Source organism: Anguilla anguilla, chromosome 6 (genome assembly GCF_013347855.1).
Source record: "Anguilla anguilla isolate fAngAng1 chromosome 6, fAngAng1.pri, whole genome shotgun sequence".
NCBI lineage: Eukaryota > Metazoa > Chordata > Actinopteri > Anguilliformes > Anguillidae > Anguilla > Anguilla anguilla.
The window spans coordinates 54,494,940-54,515,278 of NC_049206.1; the positions used below are offsets into that span (position 1 = coordinate 54,494,940).

The window sequence follows — 20,339 nt, forward strand, 5'->3', positions numbered from 1 at the left end:
ACAGCAGCGGCGCCATTATTCACGTTAACGTTAGCGGCGCCATTATTGCAATTCGCAAAAAAAAACACCCAAAAGCAGTTCCCAGCAAGATCGCGCGCGGCTTAAACAAAAGCAACAGCGCCTTCTCCTTAAAGTCGATGCAACACGCCGGCGAACAGCGGACGCACGATGGACGCGCTCTACTTTCAGCTCTTTTGCCAGGCCGAGCACCCAAAATCTCCGTAGGGTTACACAGAGCGCCTCCACAAACCAGCCTCACCACCTCGGCACGCCGCCATTTTATCACCTTTCTTCACATTACGCTTATTTCATCCAAAGCGACGTACAACAGTGCACGCCACGGTCATTGGACAGCTACAAAACACAGGTTCATCACTTTTCTTAAAATGCCTTTTCTCAAAACCAGGCCAGAGGTTTATAGGCCTAAGGTGACCCACGGGGACTTAGCGGGCTTAAAACCGTTTTCTGCTCAGAAAGTATTTTTCACTTTTTTGTATTTTTATTTTGTAAAATAACATGCGGTGTTTCTTCGTTGGGTCACGCGTGTTACGGGTTTGCGGGGCAGGTGCTGCGCTTTTCGGGGGGACCCCTCCCGGGGGTAATGCGTCGCCCGCAAGGGACCCGCGAGTCGAAGCGCCGCGTCCCAGCCCGGCGGGCGAGACCGTTCCAGTTATCACGCGCACACACACGCACGCCTCCCTCTCTCTCTCTTGCAAATATCGCTGCATCAGTCCCTCCCCTGGCTGGGCCCCTGTGTAAACGGTGAGGGGGGGTGGGGGGAGGAGGGGGGGAGTGTGTGTGTGTGTAGGGGGGGGGGGGGGGGGGCGGGGGGAGGGCGGAGGCTCACCCAGCTCGCGTTTCTTGATCTGCTGGATCTGGTCGACGGCGCTCCTCAGCATGTGGCACTTGTCCGGCTTGACGCTGAGTCCGGCGATGTCTCCCATGTTGGCGGAGAGCAGGTCCGCCAGCTCGTCGATGTAGCGCCACCCCAGCTCCCGCCGCCGCATGTCGGCACTGGGGGGGGAAGGGGGGGGGACAGAGAGGCACAGGCAGGCAGGAGGTCAGTCACGGGGGCAGTCCAAACCACAAAAACGGTAGAGGGGGGGAGCACAGCGCTGTCGCGGTCGGGCCTTGCCATACGTTACACCAAATCGCTAACTCATCCCAGCCGCTATGGCGGCCAGTAGGAGGCGATCTCACGCTGGTACATTACTGTGTGAATCGCAAACTGTTACACACCCGGTAAACGGGACGAGACCCACATCCCGACCACTTCGGCCTGGTTAAATGGGTGCTCCCCCCCCCCCCCCCCATGACCTAGGTTCTGGGATCAAAGGGCTGGTAAGGGCTGTGTTCCCACAGAGAGGGATCCACGGAAAGTGCCGGAAAAAAGGGGAAACTACGGGTACCCGGCAGGGCCAGGTGGGTCCGCAGAGTCTAAGCCATGGCTGCTAAACGCACACCGGTTTCTCACCGCAGAGGAAGATGAGGGTCGTGGCGCTCCTCTCGTTCTCCAGAAACAGAGGGATGAGTGTGCGTAAATACCCTTGGGGGGGAGGGGGCATTCACTTTCAGGGCCGTTCTGTGGGTGGGCTTGGGCCTGAGCCAGGCCAGGCTCAAACTAACTAACGAAGGCCCCGCCACAAATCACATTCAAGTCACAGTTCCACAGGAGATCAAACCTGCGCTCTGACTCAGGGACAGAAGACAGAGTTTTCGTGTGTGTGTGTGTGTGTGTGCGGGTGTGCGTATGAGCGCGCGTATGTACATGTGTGTGTGAGAGTGTGTGTGTATATGTGTGCGTATGAGTGCGTGTGTGTATATGAGTGTGTGTATGTGTATATATGTGTGTGTGTGTGAGAGTGTGTGTGTGTGCGTATGTGTGCGTATGAGTGCGCGTATGTATATGTGTGTGTGTGTATATGTGTGCGTATGAGTGCGTGCGTGTGTGTACGTGTGTATATATGTGTGTGTATGAGTGTGTGTGTATGTGTGTATATATGTGTGCGTATATGTGTGTGTGTACGTGTGTATATATGTGTGCGTATGAGTGTGTGTGTGTATATGAGTGTGTGTATGTGTGTATATATGTGTGTGTGTGTGAGAGTGTGTGTATGTGTGTGGAAGTGTGTGTGTGTGTGTGTGTGTGTGTGTGTGTATGAATGCGCGCGCGCATGCAGTAGAGCGGCTCACTGAAAGTAGGTCAGCGCATAGCCGGGGCTGCGCGCAGGCGCAGTGCGGGGTCAGGCGCTGCGTGGGGTTGCTGTAGAAACAAGGCAGCGAGCGAGCGAGCGAGCGAGCGGCGAGGCGGTTACATCAGCCCACCGGAGGCCCCGGCCAGGGAGACGCTGCCGCTCCGCCAGACGGGGCGAGTCCGTCCGCTCAGACGCCAGAGCCCTCTCGGCCGGCTCCGGACGCAAAACCGCGCGCATCGCGCAAAAATCGACCTCCGGCAGGACGCCTGCTCGCCTCGATCCGGGGCTGCCATTCAAAACCCTGCTGCCCTTATTCATCTTCCTCTCAGTCAAGCTGTGACATCACAGTTACGTGATTAGAATGTTCTCGACCGAACACTCTAATGCTGATGCAGCAATCGCTAACGGCAACTGAAAGCAGCGGAGTTCTAGAACACTGACTGAGGATTTTTTTTTTTTAAACATTTTTTTTAAAAACCTGCTCTTGAAAGGGTTACCCAGCACTCTCACCTAACGTTCAGGGCATAACAGCCTATACTCGACGGACGCGGCGGGTGCGCTGGATCATGAGCGGGAATGAGCAGTTACAGATCAGAGGACGTGAGATACAGCGTGTCACACACGCAGCAGGTGACACGGCATTTATGCGACAAGCACGCGGCTGCATCCATTCACATCGCCCTGACGACCACAAATCTGGGATGGCTGGGAAACGGGGTGGGGGATAAAGCGGTAATTGACAACGGCTGCTCGTAATCATTAAGCAAAACACGGCTATATTTGTGCCGCACAAACTATTTTAAAAAAAAAACATTCTTTGTAATAAAATAAATACAACTATTTGTGCAGAATTAATGAGATAGCTAGTTCACAATGGTGAAAAGCTAAAGCTCAAGATGTCTAAACTGTTTAACTTGCACTGAATTTAGCCTTTGTGCAGTCGACTGAAATAGGTGTCTAGCCAGCTAACTGGCTAACTAGGTAGCCAGCTTTGTTTGCTAGGCACAGTCGCTAAGCTTGCCGGCTCACAAATACAGAGATTGCCTGAGGGTTTACAATCAATACATTTTATCTTTGGACAAATATTTGAAAACTGCACTATATCTTATTAGTGGGTGAAGTGCAGCCCAGGTGTTTGCCAGCATAATACAGCCAGAAAGCCAGCTAGCCAGCTAGATGGATGCAATCCATTGATACTGCTGGACATTTTACAGACGCAATTCAGGTTAAGGTTAAGGTCTGCTCGAGGGTAAAACTGCGGCACGCCGGACAGGAATCGAACCCACGTCCTGTGACTTCCAAGCGCGGCTTCCTCTAACCCCGATCGTACGCTGCCCTCCCTGTTGTGTTCGTACCCTCAAGTTGTTAGCTGTCACTAACTGCTGCAAGCTGTTTTTGAATCAGGACTGACCTTCACAGTGTAATGCCCTCAGGAATTAATTACAAGACATTTTCAGGGCCCCGCTAGCAAAAAAGAAAAGAAAAGAAAAAGAGACTGCAGATATTATAAGGTAATCTCACACTCAATATACTATCTTGGCTCAATAAATATGAAATAGATAATTCGCTGATGGATATTTATCAACAATTTATGGCCAATTTACTGATGATAAAAAAGGGATTATTGTGCAAACCTCGCTTCCTACTCTGCCCCCTCCCCTCTCTCCTTCATGTAAAGCAAAATATTTACAGCATAACGCAAAGACTTGTGGGTAATAAAAGTCGGCGCATGACCCAGGCTTGGCAGGAAGGGGGCAGTTGGGGCCCCACAGGCCAAGCCCCCACTCGCTCACATCTGGCTCCGCAGCGGAGCTGGAGAGTCCAGGGGTCAGAAAGTGAAAGTCCAGCCGTGTGCTTCTCCCACCCAGCCGGCGGATTTCACCAATTAGCTTGTACCTACTGGCTGAAAAACCGTGCTAATTAGCAAATCCAGACGACCGGAACAAAATACCGGGGCGGACTTTTACTTTGTGGACCTGGATTTTCCAGCTCCTGAAGGTACAGGGACAGACTGGACATGGGCGAGCTGAGGAGGAGTTGAGCGAGGGCGTAGTGCCTGGATTTAGGGGAGCGCAGGCGGGACGGGGGACAGGGGGGACGGGACGGGACGGGGGATCTGTCCTTACCTCTGTGCGGAGGTGTCGCAGGGCGAGCCCTTCCTCTTGCGGGACTCTGGGACGGTGGGGTCCAGGGCCTTTTCCCCGAGGGCACTCATGTTGAGCTACGGCACGCCTGCAGGGGGGAGAGAGACAGCGCACAGGTGAGGGGGGGAGAGACAGCGCGTAGGTGAGGGGGGAGAGACAGCGTGTGGGTGAGGGGGAGCGACAGTGCGTAGGTGAGGGGGAGAGAGACAGCGCGTAGGTGAGGGGGGGAGAGACAGCGCGTAGGTGAGCGGGGGACAGACAGCGCGTAGGTGAGCGGGGGACAGACAGCGCGTAGGTGAGGGGGAGAGAGACAGCGTGTGGGTGAGGGGGAGAGAGACAGCGCGTGGGTGAGGGGGGAGACACAGCGCGTAGGTGTGGGGGGGGGGGGACAGCGTGTGGGTGAGGGGAGAGAGACAGCGCGTAGGTGTGAGGGGGAGAGAGACAGCGCGTGGGTGTGGGGGGGAGAGAGACAGCGCGTGGGTGAGGGGGGAGACACAGCGCGTAGGTGTGGGGGGGGGGGACAGCGTGTGGGTGAGGGGAGAGAGACAGCGCGTAGGTGTGAGGGGGAGAGAGACAGCGCGTGGGTGTGGGGGGGAGAGAGACAGCGCGTGGGGGAGGGGGGAGACAGCGCGTAGGTGTGGGGGGGGGGGACAGCGTGTGGGTGAGGGGAGAGAGACAGCGCGTAGGTGTGAGGGGGAGAGAGACAGCGCGTGGGTGTGGGGGGGAGAGAGACAGCGCGTGGGTGAGGGGAGAGAGACAGCGCGTAGGTGTGAGGGGGGGAGACATCGCGTAGGTGAGCGGGGGGGAGACAGCGCGTGGGTGGGGGGGGGAGAGACAGCGTGTAGGTGAGGGGGGGATGGACGGACGCTCGCCCCCCATCCCAAAGTCACAGGTCTGCGGCTCGTCTGACAGGCTCGGGGGGGGTGGGGGGGGTCAGCTGACGCCTGGCGTGACGCTTATGAAGCCATGGTTTCCTGCCGGTGGCTCCACGCCATAAACAGCTTGTTTACAAATTACAACCGCACATCTGTAATGGACAAGGTTCTTAATGAAACATTTTCTTAAGGCCTTTGATCAGGGGACAGTAACATGACCCCCCCCCCCCCCCCGCCCCCCCCATACCCTTCGGCGATCAGTGGAAACACACACGAGCCACGGCTGCCGAAAACGCGGCCAGACCGACGCCTTCGCGCCGCGCGTCCATCCGACCGGGAGGGACAAAATGGAGCCCGGGTTTGAATACCGCTATTATGCAGCAGCTTGTTTTCTCCACAGCTGGCTGACCTCGTTCTGAGAATCGGGAGGAAGGCCGTGCTGAGAAGAAGGTGCCGGAAGCCCTTTTCCGCCATGAGCCCCGCGGGGGGGGGGGCGGGGGGGCGGGACGAGGGGCAGTTAAAGGGGGCGTACGCCGCCGCAGTGAAGCGAGCGTGGAGGGGCAGGAAGGCTCTCTGACTGGCTGAGCGCAGCGGGCTCGTCACGCGCGCTTCCCACGGCGGCCCGGCGGTCACGGCGGGGGTCCTTTCTGTCGCCCGCTGCAGGGAAGGGGAGGCCTGGGCTTCGCCTGTAAGACCGCTGCAGGGGTTTACTGCACGCCAGGTACCCCTCCGCGCCCTGCGGGAACGATGGCGACAAGGCCCACAGGCAAGGCAGGCTCAGCCCCCCCCCCCCCACCACACCCACTCTCCCAACTCTAAGGGCGACAGCGGCCCTAGACTGAGGGGTCTGGGGCGTGGGTGCATAATGCTGTCATTGTGCAATCCCACAATGCCCCAGGGCCAGGGTGCTGCGGGTGCGGTGTGCTCCTCTCTGTCGTCCGCCCCCCTGGCGTAATTTGACCCCCTGGACCTGGGCAGAACCGGGCCAGCCGCCTCACGGGACCTTTAAATCCCTGCAGCCCCACTTCCGGCGCTTCGCCTCAAAATGAGTACCCACACAGAGGCACGGGGACGGCCTGCGCGGACGGGACGCGCTCCAACGCGCTAAAGACGCTAAAGACGCAAACGGGGCTCTCCTGGAGCCGGGAGAGGCGCGCGCATCCCCTCCCTCCCCTGCAGAAATAAATAAATAAATGAACGCGTGAGCGAGCGGAGCTGTGGGACGGCCCACGTGACGCTGCCGCGGCGGGGCAGCTGAGGTCGGCGCGCGCCGCAGTGGCGCATTGGTATGCGATCCGCGTCCCGCGCGGAATCTCATTCAGCCCCGCCGCCGCCGCCGCCGCAGACCAATCCCGCGCGCGCACGCTCGCTCACTCGCTCGGCCGGCCCGGGAGCGCCCGGCGGACGACACCGTCTGCCAGAGCCCAGCAATTAGGCCGGGGGAGACTTTCGTCTGGCGGACCGATATGATCGTTAGCTCGCTTTCGTCCGTTTCGTCTGACAGCTCGTAAAAAAGAAAAAAGAAAAAAGAAAAAGGCGGGAGATTTACGGAAGAGGGAGCGCCGCCCCGGTCTCCCCCACACGGCCGGGTCTGTGACTCGGCCGCAGCCCACGCCCTTCCCGCCCGGCTCCGCTCCTGCCTGTGACATCACCGGCGAAGCTCGGGTCATATCTGGCGCACCCTGACAGCGAACGCGAGGCGTTGCCGCAATAATGTCATTCTGAAAATCTACGCTGACAACCTAGGTTTGTGGGTTTACATCCGCGACAAACAGATAAAGAGTCGCCAATTTCTTGGCTATTTGCGATTCAATTTTTGTCCTTTTATGGGCAGCTGATTGGTCCATAATTACTCCGGTTATAATTCGGCTCCTTGTCGGGCCCTGGTAATAGACGGCTTGCAATCTTTCAATAGTATTTCAATTACCGGAACGTTTCTTGTTAAGATTGTAAAAACCTTCCACCCGAGAGAATTGGCTGGACAAATTTCCTTCACAGTGTATAAATGCTATTTTCACAGGCCCAGGGAGGGATCTATAAATTATCTGTGCAGGGAAACAATTACAAGAAAGGGCTCCCCCTTCCACACGTGTACACACATACACACCCCACCTAGTGCCCAGAATCCTTTCCCTGTTATACCCCTTGACTCCACCCATTTTCCTGTCATACCCCCTCAGCTCTGCCCCTGCACAGGCCAACAATGTCTTGCTTTATTGCAGAAAGGTTTCGAGAGGTGGGCCGGCTCAAACCCCACGGCGGCAGCTTAGGCACGGGGGTCGCCTGTGTCCCGGAGTCAACCCAATTCGCCGTCGACAGACATCCGTCAAACGCGCCTCGTCCAACCAACGAGGAAGAGCGCAAAACCTCCCCGTTTCTCTTTATGACAGACCCCATTCAGAGAAGAAAAGCAAGTTAGTGTGTGCACCCAAACCCCAGGTGGGTACAAGTGCAGGAAGAAAGAAGAAAGGGAAGAAAAACTGAACTAAAAAACAAAGACCCGTTTGGTCGAAGCACTGCAGTATGAAACATGCGAGAGCCAAAACTTCGGTGTGTGGTCAGTTACTCTTTTATCAGTCGTCATTCAGACCCTTGAGACTACCGCCTCTCTCTCTCTTTCTCTCTCTCTCTCTCTCTCAGCCCAGGAGCCCTACCCCTGGCTCCCTGCGTTCTCTCTCTCCGCGCGAGGCTGGCTAATTTATCAGTTGTAGTTCATGATTATGACTGGAATGTGGACGAGTCCCCCAGGCCAGCGCTTGAAGGACGGCACCACCTTTGTACAGTGGGCCGCTCGCGTTCGTGTTTGCTAATGGCTCGCGGCTCATTGGTCGGCCGTGTTGCACAATTCAACTCCGACCAATGAGGCGCCATCAGGCAAGAGCAGCCTTGGGTTGATTACAGTTGGGCTTCACGCGCGGTGCACACGATTACAGTACACTGACAAACAGGAGAAGGCCCCTACAAACACACAGCCAGCCTTCTGCAGCAGCCACCTGCACACCCACATACACACACACACACACACACACACACACAGTCACGCACGCATGCACACGCACAACACACACACACAGTCACACACACACACAGTCACGCACACAGACGCAGTCACGCACACACACGCAGTCACACACACACACGCAGTCATACACACACACACACACAGTCACGCACGCATGCACACACACACGCAGTCACACGCACACAGACGCAGTCACGCACACAGACGCAGTCACACACACATGCACACACACACGCAGTCACACACACACACACAGTCACACAACTCCAGGGAAGAGCCAGTACGAGCACCTCTGGAGCCATTCCGGCTCCAACAGAACAGCACACAGGCAGCCCAGCAGAGATAATATTGACACCCAAACAGGCGCCAATTACACACGGCCCTCAACATACACTGTGCTGTAACACACGGCTCAGGTCACGGTTAAAACAAAAAAAAAAAAGAACAAAAAAAAAAAGTGGTTGCCACGACAGTGACACACATCCTGGACTCCAGTGACTCACCTCCACCGCACACAGCGTGTGAACTCGGGCTGTCAGGTCTGTGGTCTGCGCCAGGACTTGCCGTACCGGAAAGGAAGCGGGCTCCACGCTGCCGCGCCACCGCATTGTTTTGGTGAGGCGTAGCGCGTGCCCGGCGGGGGAACTCCGGCTGCGAGGAGGAGCGCTGGTTTTTACGGCAGGTCCGGGGTCAACTTTAACCCCCCTGCCCCCCCACCCAGGGAGCGGCGGCCAAACTGCGCCGTGCCGCTTCAAAGGGACAGGCACCTGCGTGAGAGACGCTTTGAGCACTGCCTCTTTACCGAAAGTGCCGAAACGCCGTCCTGGCTGTGGAAGGGCTCTTCCTCTGACCTGAGATCAGCTGCATCGCTTTCTCCAGCTGCTGAACGGGGGGGCGGGGGGGCCTTTATTTCTTTCCTTTTATTTTGACTGGCATATGAGGACAGTCGAGGAAACGTTTTTACACAATCCGGTGAGCGATTACCGAAGTGAAGAGCTCTGCACAAGGACCCATTTCCATAACAACGTCGAAGCCAATTTGCAAAGAAAAAAAAGAAAACAAACAAGGGTTTCTCTGCTGCTGCTAACTGAACGCATTTCCGTTCTGATCCCCTATTACTCAACATTTATTTAAAATAGCCAAATAAATGAATAAATTCGGGTTTAATCCTGAATAAATGATCGCTCTGACCCCGACCTCACTGCTTTCGTTTCCCACATCGGCTCTCCAGTATCGCCTCTAATGAAAACTAAGCCGCTGTCAATATGTCAGATCCCACAGCTGTTTAACTGCCTTTTGTGATAATCTGGTTAAGTGTTTTAGATTCTTCCCACTGTCAAATATCTTCGGTCGTGTGATGGGCGCAGAATCCCCAACTACATTTTGAGCCGAAGAAAATCAAAGCAGCGCCAGCGGGGTCCGCGGAATGGCGTTTCTGTACCCCTCCGTACATCTTCCATATGTTTTTAGGCCGCGTGTTTACGCAGAGAGTCCTCGACCAATCGGTCGGCGCGACGGACCTAACGGACAAACACAGTGGCGTTGCTAACGGCCACAGCTGCCGCGCAGTGATTTACGGGCGTTCGTATGAAAACAATGCGGTCATCCATGTGCTATGAATGTGCGCCCGCACGGTCAGCCGCAGGAAGCGTGGGACAAACACACATACGCACATAAGCACACACACACACACACACAAGCACACACACACACACACACATAAGCACACACACACACACACACAAGCACACACACACACACATAAGCGCACACACACACACACACGCTGCTGCACACACACCTTCCTTTCAACACATTTGGCACTAGCGGCACCCTTTAGGAAAAGGGAAAAAAAGAAAAAAAACTGCACACTGTCCCTGCCCCACCTACAAGCTTTGCAATTCACACCTCAGATCACACTGCACAAGCACACACACACAGGCACACACACGTACACACACACACACACAGACACAGGCACACATACGTACACACACACACACACACGCACGCACACACGCACACATACAAAAACACACACATACGTATACACATGCATGTACGCACACAGCGCAGTTCTACCTACAAACTGTAAGCTCGCAGAAAACACATGCACATGTGCACGCACGCACTCAAACACACACACGCACGCATGCACTGCACACAAGCACACACACACGCGCGCACTGCACACAAGCGCACACACACACACGCACGCACTGCACACAAGCGCACACACACACACGCACGCAAACACACACACGCACGCACGCACGCACGCACGCATTGCACACAAACACACACACACAGACACGCACGCACGCACACACTGCACACAAGCGCACACACACGCACGCACGCAAACACACACACGCACGCACGCACGCACGCACGCATTGCACACAAACACACACACACAAACACACACACACACCCACCCAGCCACATGCGCAGGCACGGGCTCACACACGCTCTTCTCCACGCAGTCAGCTCTCCCGCTAAACGGGCGGCTCGCTACCACGGTAACCCGCAACCCGCTGGAGAGAGAGAGAAAGGAAAAGGGGGGGGGGGAGAAAAAAGAGAAAGAAAAGGGATGGGGGGGTGGTGGGGGAAGGAAGAAGTGACAAACGCGCACCTGAAGGGCCTACGACGCGGAGAGGAGCTTCGGGAGGAGGACCGCGGGGCCCGCTGGCTCACGGAGCGGCCCACAGGCAGGGGGGACGGGGGACAGCTCTACCCCCGCGGGCGGCGGGAGCGCAGGGAGAGACGGGCCTCCGCGGCGGGGTCTCCATTCCGCAGGCTTCTCGCTCGCTCTCTCTCTCTCTCTCTCTCTCTCTCTCTGTGTCTATCTCTCTCTATCTCTCTTTCTCGCTGCGCGCTCGGCTAGTCTAACCACCGCCGCTCGCACACAGAAAAGCAATGTATGTCACAGAGGAAGAGGGGCGGACCACTCCGCCAGAAGGGGAGGGGGGGAGGGGAGGGGAGGGGGGGATCGCGTGTGCGCACGCGTGTATGTGTGTGTGTGTGTGCGTGCGCGCTGGGATTGTTTACACACCACCGTCCGACAGAACCTCCGCAGCGAGAGAGAGAGAGAGAGAGAGAGAGAGAGAGAGATCCAAAATAACGGATTTAACGCAGCGCAGTCGAGCGGAAAGGTACTGGCGGAGGAGGGGAACGAGGGCGAAACAAGGAAGTGAGAGAGAGAGAGAGACAGAGAGACAGAGAGAGAGAGAGAGAGAGAGGTTGCTTTTGAAACTGACACATTCCAAGCTGTAGAGCACGCACACCCCTCCCCCCTCTCTCCCCGCGCGCGATGGTTCGTTCCATGAGAAGCTGCTCAGTCACTGCTGCCGACTCCCTCCCCCGGCGGTACGGAGAATACGCTCCGCCAGCCGCGCGCTATTAGCGCCGTCCCAAACGGCGGCCCGCCGGACCCCGTCCGTCTCCGTCGACACGCCCCTCTACCGTTTCAGCGCCTAAAATGACCGGCTGACCCCGCCTACAGACAAGTTGTCGTGGCCTTTTAAATATAAATAAATAAATAAACAAATAGATAAATATAATATTTTTTTAACTGACAGAAAAGAGATGTCTGTCACCACGGCGTGTTAGACGTGTAAGGCTGGCGGGGGGGGGGATTCTGGGTGAAAAGCGGTGGCGGCGGCGGCGAGCGTAAACAGGAAAGCTCACGTCCTCGTGTTTATTTTTCACAGCTCACTTAACCGCCCCGTCGCGTAGAGGCGCACACCTCCTGCCGGGCTCAGATTACACACCTGATACTAATGGCTGCCGCCCCGCTCTCCCCCACCCCCCGGGCCTCGCAGCGGGGCTAACGCGGTTAGCGTACGCGCGCGGTGGGGGGCAAAGTCTGGGCTCGCGCTCGGGCCCCGGCTGGCTCGATATCAACCGGCCTTCAGATAAAGCCCGACTGGCCCTCTGACCGGGGGGCCCCCCGGGGGCCACTGACATCTGCTCAGAGGCCCTAACTCCCCCATGAGAGGGGTCCGGACACCCAGCCAGCGCTAGCCTCCGTTTCTGCCGCAGCTTCATGGGGGACTGGGCCCGCACGGCTCCAGAGAGCTACACCCATCCTCCATTTGTTTCACATTTACATTCAGGCGCGTAAAAAGGTGCAGGCGCAGAGCGGGGGCCATTCAGAGCTGTTTTAGCTAGCGTCGCGACCGCTAGCGGTAGTCAGTCTGCAAGCTTACAGCACGGCCTCAGGCAGGCGCACGAGGGAGTGCTTCGAGCACCGCACGGGCTTGAGAGCGCAGCGTTAGATTTAGCATGAGTAGGAGGAGGACTCCTATATTAAATGCGCCGAGTTCACGGCCAGTTGAGCCAAGATTCCTCAGTGACACCACGACTTACAGCCTCCACAAAAGCTGCCGCTGACCTCCGTCCAAGCCGGCCGCCCATCGCCTTCCGCGCGCCTCTTTTTTCCCCTGGCACGCGGGCGGCGGCGGCGCCGCGAAATGTCACGCCCGGGCCCGGGCGGCCAGCAGGGGGCGACGCGGAGCGGGGGCGGCGGGCGACGGGCGACTACGCGCTCCCTCCCGCCATTGTTCCGCGCGCTCGCCGCTCGCCCCGCCATTCAGGATGTTTGCTCGGAGGAGGAAGAGGCTCGCCGCGGGACCCGGCGGGGGGGCCCTCGGCTCGCTCCGGCCTCCACCGTTCGTTTTGGCGGTCACCTGACCGACTGTTTCAGCGAACCAGCCGCAGCCTTTGTGGAATCGCAGGCCGGGGAGGCGCGTAACCGTGCCACAGCTGGACTCGGAATTTGTTTTGCTTTGCTTCAAGTGAACTCTTTATGCAGCTCTATCTTTACATTTCAAGTGTAACTCATGATTTTTATGTAGGCCAAACCTCATGGTCTAAGGGAACTACAGGATTTGACACAGGTTTTAACTTATCTTTACTTTTTTTATTTATTTTTTTTTTTTTATTTGGCACCCAACGTGGGATTGACCATGTCCAGTTCTCCTCCTAATATTGGAACGGTCAACTATCTTCACCTGCAGGCGCGAACCCCAGCTGCTTCTTTTCACACCGCAGACGGCAGCTAAGGTTGCACAGAGCAGAGTCGGAGGAAGACCATCCATGTGTGGTTTTAGCATACAGTCCCATGCGTGCTCGATTGCCTAATGACAGGGACGAGCATCAACCCGTAACAGACTGAACCCCCAATGGAGCTCCCGGCCAATCAGCACTGGCCCAGTTTTACTGAACATTAAGTTAAGTTAAACTCAGTTTTATGTAGGGCTAACTTTGTCTCCAGTTAAATTTGTGAGTTTATGTATGTTCAACAACCACGCGTTGAACTTAAAACATTTATGTTTCCAGGTTCAACTCACGGCTGTACGTAGGTTCCACCACGTTTTGAGTTTAGCTCACCATATAATGTGGCTTTACCTCCCCGTGTTTAAATCTGTGTAATCTGCGTTCCTGACGGTTAAATCTGATGTAAAATGTGACTTTGCGCCGGTAGAAAGTTTTCTTCGGGAGAAAGGCAAAGGCTCCTTTTTAATTGAAACACTTGTGAAGTGGAGATGCGGCGCGGGAGGGGGGGGGGGGAGGTGGAGGGGCGGTGGGGGCGGGTGAGAACTGGCGGGGTTGGAGTGCAGACGGCAGCAGGTGTCGGGGGTGACATCACGCACCGCTTCATTATCGCTCCATCCCTCAGAGAAAACACGCTCGGAAACCGACGGAAAAACCGTCGCCGAGGACAGGAACTAATTGGTTCAGTTTAAAATTAGGTTCAGGGCCCATTAAGACGTGTAATCAATTTGTGCGGACAACCAATCCCGTGGCAAAGCGAAGGGGGGGGAGAGAGAGAGAGAGAGAGAGAGAGAGAGAGAGAGAGCGCTTCCTTCTGCCGATCACATCCTGTTCGGAGGGAAAAAGAAAGAGAGGGACGTTCTTCCCGGGACGCAGACGACGTGGTGAAGAATCGTGGAATGGGGGCAAGAGGCTGGCGAATTCAGCACCCCGCTGTTCACCCTGACATCGCGTCTGACGCTTGTTAGTCACCCTGACGATTAAAAAAAAAATAAACAAAAAAAAAAACTTCGCTTTCACCGTTACACAAAGTACTTTTTCTTTCATTTTGTGTGACAGCCACGTGATTTGGCAGTGTGCGGTATAGGGACCCTGATACCCCCACACCTGCCAGTAAGACCAGCATTGTGCGTTATAGGGACAAGTAAGACCAGCAGTGTACGTTATACGGACCAGTAAAACCAGCAGTATGCAGTATAGGGACCAATAAAACCAGCAGTATGCAGTATAGGGACCAGTAAGACCAGCAGTATGCAGTATAGGGACCGGTAAGACCAGCAGTATGCAGTATAGGGACCAATAAAACCAGCAGTATGCAGTATAGGGACCAGTAAGACCAGCAGTATGCAGTATAGGGACCGGTAAGACCAGCAGTATGCAGTATAGGGACCAATAAAACCAGCAGTATGCAGTATAGGGACCAGTAAGACCAGCAGCGTGTTATAGGGACCAGTAAAACCAGCAGTATACCGTATAGGGACCAGTATGCAGACACACCCTACTGCATCAGTCTGGTTCTGCAGGTACATTCATTACTTTGCTGAAAGGGGATTGGAGCACATACTGCCTGCGCAGATAAATTCATCTGAAATCAACTGGCAAGAATGCAATTATCAACACGGCCATAGCAAGTGACTAAAATCTGGCATGAAGAAGAACAATTATAAGCACCTTACATTTGGATTAATCCAATGTCTTTATATTTAAATGCAAATCTTGTTTATTTTTTTAATTAAATTAAATTTTATTCCAATTCATAGAATTGAATTTAAACTCAATGAGGCATCTCTTTATTTGTCAGAAAAACATACATGCTGCATACAGTAAACTGATAGGCTCATACATAGTAAACATTTTGACAGTTGCATTTTCGCTTTAGAGGAATGTAGCCTATGTTCCGGGTTCAAGCTACCAAACTGGAACGGCACTGGGTGGCATACTGGAGGAGCGTGATTCGCCTGCTCTCTACGTAGCTGCTGGTCACGGGTGAATTCCACATGCCATTTTCAAGACTCGGGCCAGGTAAAAAAATAATTTATTTTTTTTAAAACCATGGAACTGTCCTGTTCTAAAGCTGTTGAAATTGAGGGGCATCGTAGAGTCCGCATGAATGAATTCAAACCCAAGTCGGCCAAACACTGTTAACGCAAGGTTGCAATTGATCATGGTCCTTAGGTTTCTGAGCACAGCGAATTACGGAAGATTTATGATCAGGCAGAGATACCGGCCACACAGGATCGGATTTCAAGTTTCCATGGAAACAGCAAAGGCTGTTAACTACGGAAACACGGCTAATCTTTAGGCCGAGTTGGATAAAAAAAAAAAATAAAATAAAAAAAACTTATTTTTTGTGCGTGCCTGTTCTGATTCGTGCAATTTTGGCACACACACCATTAATGACCGCTAAAGTTGAGAGGCGCATTTAAAAAAATAAAATAAAAAAACCTCTTTAATCTCTTCCCGCTATAAGGCTCAGGGATGTCAATCTTTGTAGGAGGGGGAAGAATAAAAAAAGAAGAAGAAAACCTTTCATCTGCAAAACTGAAACAAATGTCACATGTCTCCTTTTCCGCGGCACGGCAACCGGGCCATATGAAACCAATCAGAGCGGCCTTCGCTTCGTCCCGCGCAACAGAAATGAAATAAGACATGACCGCAACACGCGGGGTCCCCGAAACGCGCCTTCCTAAATCAACTGCTGGCCGTACGGAGGCGGTGGCGCGCCGGCTGCTCGACTGCAGCGCTGGAGCAGACGGCTCGCCGCCGGGAAACGCAGACGTGCCCCGGGACGTCGGCACGGCAGCCTGTCCGCTACAGCTCTGCCAGAGTTACCGGTTACCAGAGGACATGGTTCTCATGAGTTACCAGATGACATGGTACTGGTGAGTTACCAGTTACCAGAGGAAATGGTACTGGTCAGTTATAGGATACCAGAGGACATGGTTCTCATGAGTTACCAGTTACTAAAGGATATGGTACTGGTTAGTTACTGGTTACCAGAGGACATGGTTCTCATGAGTTACCAGTTACTAAAGGATATGGTACTGGTTAGTTACTGGTTACCAGAGGACATGGTTCTCATGAGTTACCAGTGGACATGGTACTGGTCAGTTATTGTATACCAGAGGACATGGTTCTCATGAGTTACCAGTTACCAGTGGACATGGTACTGGTCAGTTATTGTATACCAGAGGACATGGTTCTCATGAGTTACCAGTTACTAAAGGATATGGTACTGGTCAGTTACTGGTTACCAGAGGACATGGTTCTCATGAGTTACCAGTTACCAGAGGACATGGATCTGGTGAGTTACCGGTTACCAGACCTGGGTCAAATACTTATTTGTTTTGGATTCAAATACTTTTCTACGCTTTACTGATCTTGTCTGGTGTATTGGAACCAATGAAATACTCTCAAAAAGTGCAAACCCCATATCATCTTGACAGACCCAGTTATACCAGGCAAGATCAACAGAGCACAGAAAAGTATATGAATCCAAAACAAATACATATTTGACCCAGGTCTGCTGGTTACCAGAGGACATGGTTCTGGTTGAGTTACCAGTTAACAGAGGACATGGCTCCAGCATCTAGCATTATCAGATTCCAAAACCAAAAGATTATTCACACATCTAATTAGCAGAGGTGCTCAACAGAAGGGTTCGCAAAAAAAAAAAAAACAAAAAAAAAAACTCAGACACACCTTCATTGTGACAGCTTTCATTGTGACTGTTTTTTTTAACAAGTTGTGTGTTGGAGCCTCTGGGTGTTTTGCAAGCTTCACCTCATGGTTTCCACAGTTACCAGAAGAGAAGAGGACTCTGACAGAGTCACCAGTGGAGGACGAGCCGCAGATTTGACAGCTGGACCAGAGTTACCAGAGGAGCACAGAGCTCTGATAGAGTTACTAGTGGAGGACATGGCTTTTGCCAGGAGTCACCAGAAGAAGATGACCGGGCTCTGTTAGAGTCCAGTGGCAGAAGGAGGAGGAGGAGGAGGAGGAGGCGAAGGAGGGACTCACTTGATTTAGGGCTCCTGGGAGGCGCTCATGTGGGGCTGGGGGCGTGTAGTCCTCTGGGTTGTGCTTCGGAGTGGGGGGGGGGGGGGTGGGGGGGCGGGTTGCTACGGCGCAGTGTCCTCCCCTTCACTCAGCACCATCCTGCTGGGAGAGGGTGGAACGGGGGGGGCAGCCCTGGCCCTACGGACCACACACACGCACACACACGCACACAGGGGAGGAATGGGTTAACCTGGCAGATCCACCCCCCTGCCCCCACCCCCCCCAATCCCTCAGACAACGGGGTCGCTTAATTAAGGAACAAATACGCATCTGCCATCCTGCTTCACAGTCTGATTAAGCATGACCCCCCCCCCCACCCACCCCGAGGAGCTGTACGCCACTGACCAAACGACCCGCACAAACATGGCGGCATGGTGCATCGTGGTTCAGTCCGCCTCATGCTTCTCCAGTTCGGAGATATCGCACGTGAAATTCAGTCATTCCTTTATTTCTTCTTAAATCACCCTGATCACATTGGTACGTTCCGGTATTTTGCCGTATGTTTCTTTTTTTTTTTTCCTGTTGTGCTGCAGTTCACACAATTTCACTGCCAATGATTTATATTCATTTAAAAATGTCTTTTTCTTTTTTTTGTTACTTGCACAACATCTGCTTATTTCAGTTAGGAGTATAAAATGTTACGCAAGTTGTCAAAACAACAACTCTTACCTATAATTTGTTGATTGGATCGGCCTCTCCAAGCTCACTAAAAATGATTTACTCAGTGGCAACTTGGTACCTTTGTTTTATTACACATTTTGCTTTCTTTGAGTACGGCACATATTTCTATTCCTATTTATTCCGCGCTGCTACACATCTATCTCCATATAAACAGGAAGATTATAACTCAGCGCAGAAAAAAAAAAAAACCCGGTACAAATTCTCTAAACATTCATCTCTGTAGCGAAGAGCAGCAGCAGCATTGGAGATAGCAAACGAATTGTGGTACAGGGCTGGGGGTACAACTCTGATAGATCGCTATGAAATTTCTGTTTATTGCCCGTAGGTAATTTGTCAATTCCGCGTTACCTTTCCAGTGTCTATGTCAATTTCAATTGACCCGCTTTCCCATTGGGACAAAATGCACTCTATCCCACTGGCACGTAGAGGCCTAAATGATCAAATACTGGCTGAAGAAGACCAAAAACAAAAATGTCATGATCGACAGTGTTGATTAGCCGTTAAATTTAATTGGTTCAGCACTTCAGCTAGAGCCATACATAGAAAAACCGAAGTAATAACCCATTTTTATTAAAAAAACAAACATAAAAAAACAGCGATGTTACAGTGATGAACAAGCAGAAGTCGAATCAGCAAGTTGTTATGGACGGCCCTGTGAATGGTGACTGACCTCTGTAACAGAGGGATGAACGGGGATGACTCGAAGGTGGTTTTCTGTGACACCGAAGAGGTGAGGTACGGAGAGAGAGAGAGAGAGAGAGAGAAACGCTGTACCTGCGTTAATGGCCGTCGCTCAACCTCCATCAAACGACGCGGGGTACGGCTCTCTTACGGGCCTCCCGAAAAGCAGTTGGACCGCGGTTCAGATGAACTCCCGTTAAATCGCGATAGGCCGGGGCGGCAAGTGAAACCGATTCATCTCTCGCAATCGCCGGCGCGTTCTAAAGACCCCGCATTTACTGCTCACGCTCCAACCACGGGGCAGACAAACAAACAAGCACCAGGCGAGCGTAAAAGAATTGGACCACTTTTCTTCAAAAACAACGACAACAACAAAAACTATCCGGACACATAAGGCACGTCCTTCCGTGTAATGCGGAACTACGGAATATCAAGCTGTATTGTTTACACCAGAGGGGCCCAAACCCCTATTCTTTTTAAGAGGCTGAGAACCGTTAATGGGTGTCTCATGACAATCTATCGCCTGCGTTTCCTGCCTCGCGTTACATGTCAATACTGTGACCACTTCAAAGGGATTTCTGGTCAGGAGGAGGAAGTGCGTTGAAACCGCCCTTCTGCCAAGAGGATCTTGTTATTGTAACATGAGCGAACGAGGTGGCGTAAGGGGGGTGGGGGGTGGGGGCTGAGGCAGATACGGGGAAAAAAATACGGCTCCTGCATTATCGGAGGCGGGTCGGACTCCGGCGTGCTTCGCCGTTGACGGCGTTACCGCGACGACGCAATCGCGCTGGTTTACCGGCTCTCCCCGAGGGAGCCCATCCCGTGGTCACCCTCCAGTCACAGGTGCTAATAGGTGACCCATTTACGTAATTAAGGGTTTTGATTGGGGGGGGCTTGAGAGAGGTAGCCTCAGTGCCCCAGGACCAGGAAGGGCCTTCTGATGTGATACGCTACGAATGGATGCAGTTTAAATTCGAACCCGATTCGAAGCAACAGCACTGCCGTTTTTTTCCCACCTGCGCAGCTCATACGCAGAACCGGAGGGTGGGAACCTGCCCCTGAAACCCTGCTTACACGCTGAAGTGCTGCTGCTTCCTCAGGTAGGTGGGGCGGGGGGGCGGGCTCTGCAGTAAGAGGTGTGAAGGACTAAATAAACACGCACGGTAAAGTAAACCGCTCCGAGCCTTCACGTACCTTTTAGTTGTTGACATAAGTAAGAACAGCTTTCAATAACGTTTTTTTATTGGTTTTTTTCCCCCCAAAGGGAAAGTTTAAAATGTCATTTATCGACCCCTTGGGCTAACAAAATGGTACGGCAAGCCAAATAAAATCACAGAATTGCTAAATAAAATATTAATCCATTATTAACTGTCCAAAATACATGGATAACTAGAGAGAATGCCCTCAGTAGTGTGCAGACCTCTGCCAAGGCACTACAGTCTCCCCCCTCACATGAATGTGCACAGAAAATGTCTTGGCAATCCAGTTGTTACTTTTTGAGATATGTTATGACTGATGGTGACGCTAGGGGGAAGGTCATGGGGTCACCAAAATCAATACGTTTCTTCCTCTTGGGAACATGAATGAGCGCAGCAAATTTCATGGCAATTCGGCAATTGCTTTG

At 53.4% G+C, this 20,339-nt stretch overlaps 1 protein-coding gene across 3 annotated transcripts in view; it reads right to left on the reverse strand.

Annotated features, from left to right (window-relative positions):
- Positions 1 to 20,339, reverse strand: part of ncoa1 (nuclear receptor coactivator 1) — a 53,249-nt gene that overhangs the window by 24,598 nt on the left and 8,312 nt on the right. For 2 of the 3 annotated variants that reach the window (XM_035421973.1, XM_035421974.1), the window contains exons 2-4: positions 17,315 to 17,491; positions 4,322 to 4,427; positions 848 to 1,014 (exon numbers count right to left, since the gene is read on the reverse strand). In XM_035421973.1, the coding sequence (XP_035277864.1) occupies positions 848 to 1,014; positions 4,322 to 4,410 (256 nt within the window). In that variant the 5' untranslated portion in view covers positions 4,411 to 4,427; positions 17,315 to 17,491. Of the gene's footprint in view, positions 1 to 847; positions 1,015 to 4,321; positions 4,428 to 10,871; positions 11,148 to 17,314; positions 17,492 to 20,339 lie in introns of those variants that run through there. The other variant, XM_035421975.1, reaches the window with a different exon arrangement.